The sequence below is a fragment of the Callorhinchus milii genome, unplaced genomic scaffold (genome assembly GCF_018977255.1).
Source record: "Callorhinchus milii isolate IMCB2004 unplaced genomic scaffold, IMCB_Cmil_1.0 Scaffold10, whole genome shotgun sequence".
Classification (NCBI taxonomy): Eukaryota; Metazoa; Chordata; class Chondrichthyes; order Chimaeriformes; family Callorhinchidae; genus Callorhinchus; species Callorhinchus milii.
The window spans coordinates 2,637,094-2,643,508 of record NW_024704751.1 but is presented as its reverse complement, the minus strand read 5'-3'; the positions used below and the strand labels follow the sequence as shown (position 1 = coordinate 2,643,508).

The 6,415-nt window shown below is 46.5% G+C and overlaps 1 protein-coding gene across 1 annotated transcript; it reads right to left on the bottom strand.

Annotated features, from left to right (window-relative positions):
* Window positions 1–523: 523 nt before the first annotated feature.
* Window positions 524–6,415, bottom strand: mrps23 (mitochondrial ribosomal protein S23). The gene is made up of 5 exons (XM_042338641.1): window positions 6,321–6,415; window positions 4,865–5,041; window positions 4,076–4,153; window positions 3,408–3,531; window positions 524–1,019 (listed from the first exon to the last, which is right to left on the bottom strand). Exons 1-5 carry the CDS (start codon window positions 6,362–6,364, stop codon window positions 849–851), a joined length of 594 nt encoding a protein of 197 aa, XP_042194575.1. The 5' UTR covers window positions 6,365–6,415; the 3' UTR covers window positions 524–848.

Genomic DNA, 6,415 nt, shown 5'->3' with positions numbered 1-6,415 from the left:
AAATGGCAAATATTGACCCTAGCATTCTCCGGACAGACTTTCCGGTACTCAGTATGCTGTACACACCAAGGCCGTGACACTTGGAGACAGCGGATCACTTCAGAAGTCCTTACTTCTGGTGGGAAATGGGTTTTTGCTAAATCCTTTGTTGTTTTTCTAAAGTTTGAATTGCGGAATGAGATTACAGTGGCAGTAATCCAAGGCTTTGACTGTTGGTTATGGATATCTCCAGATTATAAAATGTCTGAGCCAAACAACATTTCAGGGTAAATAACTTCAATATTTAATTAATTTCAACAGCAGAGTTTGCCAATCATCCCTGTATTCAGGGTAAAAATAAGGTTACGTTGCATCACAAACTCCACGTCAGACTCTCCCCTCTTCCGGGGTCTCACCATACAGCATTCCCTAACCACACAGAGAGATACAGACACCGATGTATCACTGCAACCTTGCCTCAGATTTAACACCACCCATTCACCAGGAGCCAAGAGCAATTTGAATAATCAACCCAGGCTTGTAGTCGTTCACACAATTTATCGCATTTTATTATTCTTGAAAGAAAAAGTTATAAATAATTACGACTGCATTTTGTTTTGTTATAAAATGAACTGGATGAACATTGTGAATCACAGCAAACTCCTCAGTCTTTAAAGGTAGGTACTGTACTGACAGCACGATCGCTTGTTCCCACTGGAACACGCAGGAACATTTTGTCATTGGAAATGTCGACTCAATACTTCAGGTTTCCAAGCCAATGGATACAAGGCTGAGTTTCCTCAGTCTTGTACACACTTTTTTGTAGTGTGAAGTGCGGGGACATGTCATTGCATCCGTGTCTGCTCATTTTACTGTTGTCCCTGTGTGTGTTCTTGTTGTGGCTTTTCGGCGGTATGTCCCTGTTGCTGCTGTTGATCCTCCTGCATTTCCTTCAGCAACTCTTGCAACCTTAGATCTAATCCCGGATCCAGCTTCTCCGCAGCCTGTTGGCTCGAGCTCCCGGCTGTCCACTGCAACACCTGCAGGTCAAAACATACTATTAGAGGAACTACAGGACCAATGTGTACCTAGGATCAAGGTAGTCATCTAATCAAAGAGGATTCGGATGGTTTATGGACGCATGGAATCCAACAACACATTGAAAAGCTGAGGCCACATGAAGACAAATAACAGTGACAGCTTGCATTGATATAGCGCCCTTCACATAGAAGGTCTCAGAGCGCTGATACAGCTACTGCAAGGCTCGAGTGGTTTATCTCAGCCCCTTGATGCTGTTACCTTGGGAACAGATCGTAACAGCTCTTATTTCTTGGTAATAGATTGCAATTAAAACTAATTACTTTCCGATTTGGGGCTTTCTGGCTTTGGATATTTGCTTGAACACTCGGGAACTGTGGCAGGAGCCTGTCATTATCACCGAGCGAGCGACACAGAAGGGGAAACAGCACCGTGAGGTTTGAAGAGCAACCACATCGCGATCCATTTCCCTGCAAGGTACAGGGGCTTATTGCTATTCACGCATACTACACACAGCATAATCTGATACAATCAAGACAGCCAGAGGAAGTGAGCTATGCTCAAGTGGTTGGTTTATAAAATAATCATCTGATCACAGTTTGGTCACTGGTTGCAAATCTCTCCAGGGCACCCCAAGGTCGCTTTGCTCAGTATACAATAAGATGGCATACAATTTACATTTGTAAAGCACCTTTCACATTGGGAGGACGTCTCAAAGCGCTTGATACTCCTGGCTGGTCACTTGAGCTGGGGGTAGGAGCCGAAGGAGGCGTAGAGGAGAAAGGTGACCAAAGGTGCGGTCAATTTCTATGTTTTAATGACATTTTTGGCTCCATTTTGGTGTTTACAGCGACTCCAGAAGCAGCCAGTCACTGATAGTCTGAAAGATAATGATCCTTGCATTTGATATCGCGTCCTTTCACATTGGCGAAACCTCTCAAAGGGCTTCACAGGATTTTACTGGAAGGTGTAGCGACTGTGCATTTTTGTAGGTGAATGCGGCAGCCAATTTGCGCGCATCCAATGTCCCATTAACAGCCATGAAGTGAATGTCCAATTTTAGGTTAATGTGGCTGATCTAAAAGGGCATTCACTTTGGAGGATATAACTGAGAGGTTAGGATTTCAAATCTAGAGAGGAATAATTCATAGTCAGTTCTTACGCAATTCCATGGCTTAATTTTCAGTTTTACAATACACAGCCAGTCTCTGGCAATTATGTGTTTGCATTACTGACTTGCACACTTCTGTAAGATGAGAAACATTCACAGCGAAGTCAATTTTCTTGATCGACAGCCATGGCAAATTTAACTTACAGTAAAAGAGCTTTTTTGAAATGAACTGTACATAATTAATGTGATCCAGTATTGGTAACAGATAGCTTTCTTAAAATAGGCATAGACATTTTGCACTCGAATGTAAATGTAAAGGGTAATGAGTCGGGGATTTAACCTTCAATAAAAGTACTTAACATTATCTTACATCTCACACAACACAATTGTTGGTGTGTGTAAGGGCAGCGGGGCACAGGGGGCAAGGAAGGGTGGTAACATCTATCCTGAGGCAAAAATCACATTAGTTTCCCAGCAGCTGGTATGCAAGAGACTATTACCGACCTGTCTGCTCCCTCTGTTCAGCGGGCCTTCAGCCTCTCTGTCCCCACCTTTTGGAACTCCATCCCAGTCCAATCACCTCGCTCCCTCCCTTGCCTCCTTCAAGGCACGTCTCAAGACCCTTCTCTTTGACCGCGCCTTTGGTCACCCTCCTACGCCCCACCTGCCCTCCGCCCCTCTTGATCCCAACCCATTCCTCTGGTCCAAATTCCTGACTGTCCAGTGCCTTGACACGTCCTCCCAACGTGAAAGGCGTTGTACAAATGCAATATGTTTTTCTTGCTATTATTACTCCTGTGAGGAATCTGAGAGGGATGGATTATAATTAATAATAATAATCTTGCATTTGATACAATGCCTTTAATGCTGTAATGTCTCAAAGCCCTTTGCTGTGGAATTACCTTTAAGTGCTGTGACTGTATTTGTAGGCAAACGCAGCAACGATACAGTACAGTTGAATTAAAACTTATTCTTGCATTTGGCCCAAATAACTAACAACCTTCATTTTATTTCCAGTCATACTTTAGTAAGTGTTTCCCCTCCTTCACCATAAAACAAACAGTGATCCACGAGTTGGCAAGCAGGCTTTCACTTCATCATTCCCTCTTCCTCCGGCCCCCACCCACCCCAACATTGACCCCCAATCACCTCTTCGAATGTTCCTAGGGTCACCTCTCCCTCTTGCAACCCGGTCCCTGGAAAGTGCTCCGAGACGTTATCCTGTGTGAAGGGTGCTAGACAAATTCAAGTCGTCGGTTGTAGAATGCGCTGTACTTACTCCTGCTTCACCCCTCCGTCGTAAAGTAATTCCCTCCGCTAGGAGTGCTTTGCTTGTTTCCTCGAACAGCCTCTCCTCATCGGTTTCCCCTTGTGCCTCAAGCGCTTGGTATTTCTCCACAAATCTACAAACAGTAGGTTGAAGACTGATTGAATATTCATAGTCGATCATCTTAGAACTACCCATCTAGAAAGCTTTACAGTGGTCAGTGAAAGGCACTGTAGTAAATGTAAGGATTATTATTAATAATAACTCTACTTTGGTTAGAATTAAGGGAAAGCATTCCTCAGCAGATTGATGGTGCAACTGATGCAAAATATTAATTGTTTGAGGTACTGTTCTTCAAATACAAAGTCACTATACTTCATAGAAAAACTCTGTGACGCACTTTGAGATGGGCTCGACATGAAAAGGCATTGTATCAGATGCAAGGATTATTATGATGATGAGATGTTAAACCGAGGTCCACTCTGTCTGTTCAGGTGGACGTAAAAGTACTTAACACAATTCAAAAAGAGAAGTTCTGTCCAACAACCCCCTCCCCCCAAATAAACAACAATCTCAGGGAGGTGTTACAGTTCACTTGTATGCATATATGGGATATTATTAGACATAATAGGCCAAATGGGTCTTTTTGTATGCGGTACATTTCTATTAGGGTTCCTTACCTCTGGCAAGTGGAGGTGAAATTGGACTGTGTGAGATCAAACAATTTGGGCCCATTCCCGTATAATTCATAGAATTTCCTGCAATTAAAAATACAAGCATTACAGCAGTTTAAGCACCGTCAATGGGACAAGCTTAACAAGCAGCCGGTCAAACATCAGCTAAAACCTCAGCTCGAGTCCCAGTCTGTGCTGAGGTTGCCGTACTCAGCCTGGGCTGGATGGGGACACTAAACTGGCATCAGCCTTGCCAGGGAGGTGAAAAACAGCCAGAATTCCTGCTCCTCTAAGACACCTTTTGGAATCTATGTGGAGTCTTGTAGCTCAGTAGTTAAAGCACTCGCCTCACAAGTGGGAGACCTGGGCTTGATTCCCGGCAAGCTGAAATGTTGGGCAAGTTTCCTTACTCCACATGCCTCTGTTTACCTATAGCAGTAAGTAAGAACCTGGTTGTTAGTCGATTGGTGGATCATTTTTACGGGGATAAAAATTCCTTTAAAAAAATAACAAATTGGTCACTGTTTGTGGGACACTGCTGCGCGCAATTGGCTGCTGTGTTTCGCCCACAAAATATAGTCAATTCACTTTACAGTATATTCTCTGAGGCGCTTTGAGACGTCTTGAAGACATGATAATCAAATGCAAGGATTATTATTTTTTTCTACTGGTGTCAGGTGAGGAGAGAGCAGACTCAGATGAGTAGGCTGTTATCTCGGATTTGCCAATGGGGAGAAAAATTAGAAAATAAGTGGGACACGTTGAATTAAAACAAAAGAACATTTTCACGCTTACCCTCGGATTTTGTCTTCCTGATAGAAAATTTCCTGAATGGGGTCTTTTATTTTTCCAAATCTTTCCTTCGGTTTCATGTACAGTGGTTTGAGCTTTGGGGGGAACGCGGCGTAAACATCGTACCACAGGGGCTTTTCGGCTTGCTTGATAACACCAGATCGTATCAAATCCCGTACCCTGTGTTAACAACAGAAACTGAGGTCAGCGAGCCTATGAGCCTATATTGAACTATTGAGCCAATTCTCATTCCCTGCCTTGCGGACCTGCACATGTACCCCCCCCCGCCCCCCCCCCCCCACACCACATACACCCCCAACTCCACCGGCCGTGTAAAAGTTATAAATTATACAAACAATCAATGCCATTTTTCCGACTAACTACGAACATTTAGTAATAATCGACTGACAGTTTTAGGAAGAAATCTTCCTCACCCACCCCGATATCAACAAAGAAAAAGCCCCCTGCCAACACTACTCCGACATTTGCCCTGGCAGCCTAATGCCGCCTACCACAAACTGCTTAATCCAGGTCTTTGTGTCTGGGGCATTGGCAAAGAGATGTGCCCAGTGTAAAGCCAAGAGCCCCTCTCTCCAAGGTACTCAGTGACAGGTTAGAGTAGACCGTTTCTCCTTTTTCTCCCCCAAATCTAACCTCACACCTTTGTTCTCGGACCAAAGAAAACCGTGAAGGTCTGTTTGGACACATGACCCATATGCCACGAGCTTCTCCTGCATTGGGATTTGCTATGATTAAATAAGAGACCATCACCACCTGGGCAACTCCCCCCACCCCCCCAACAGCTGGACAACCACCACCCCTACCTCCAACCCTGAACAATCCCCCCAAGAGCTGGGCAATTGACCCCTTCCCCCCAACAGCTGGGAAATCCCTCCCCCCAACAGCTGGGCACCCCCCAAACCACCAGACACCCCCAAACTGCTGAGCAACCCTCCACAACAGCTGGGCAACTGACCCCCCCAACAGCTGGGCAACTGACCCCCACAACAGCTGGGCAACTGACCCCCCCAACAGCTGGGCAACTGACCCCCACAACAGCTGGGCAACTGACCCCCCCAACAGCTGGGCAACTGACCCCCCCAACAGCTGGGCAACTGACCCCCCCAACAGCTGGGCAACTGACCCCCCAACAGCTGGGCAACTGACCCCCCCAACAGTTGGACAACTGACCCCCCCAACAGCTGGGCAACTGACACCCCCCAACAGCTGGGCAACCCCCACCCAACAGCTGGATAACCCCCACCCAACAGCTGGGCAACCCCCTCTCCCAACAGTTGGGCGACCCCCACCCAACAGTTGGGCGACCCCACCCAACAGCTGGGCAACCCCCCCACCCAAGAGTTGGGCGACCCCCCTCCCAACAGCTAGAGCACCCCCACTCTCCCCCCTATAACCAGTTAACCCTCCCATCGTCCCCCCCCCCCCCACCCGAGGTGACCTGGTGAAGATGGTGCCGAACTTCTCGAGCCTACTGCCGGCCATGTCTCCCTCCCTCTCTCCCCGCCCCGCCCCAGCAGAGCAGCGCCCACTCCT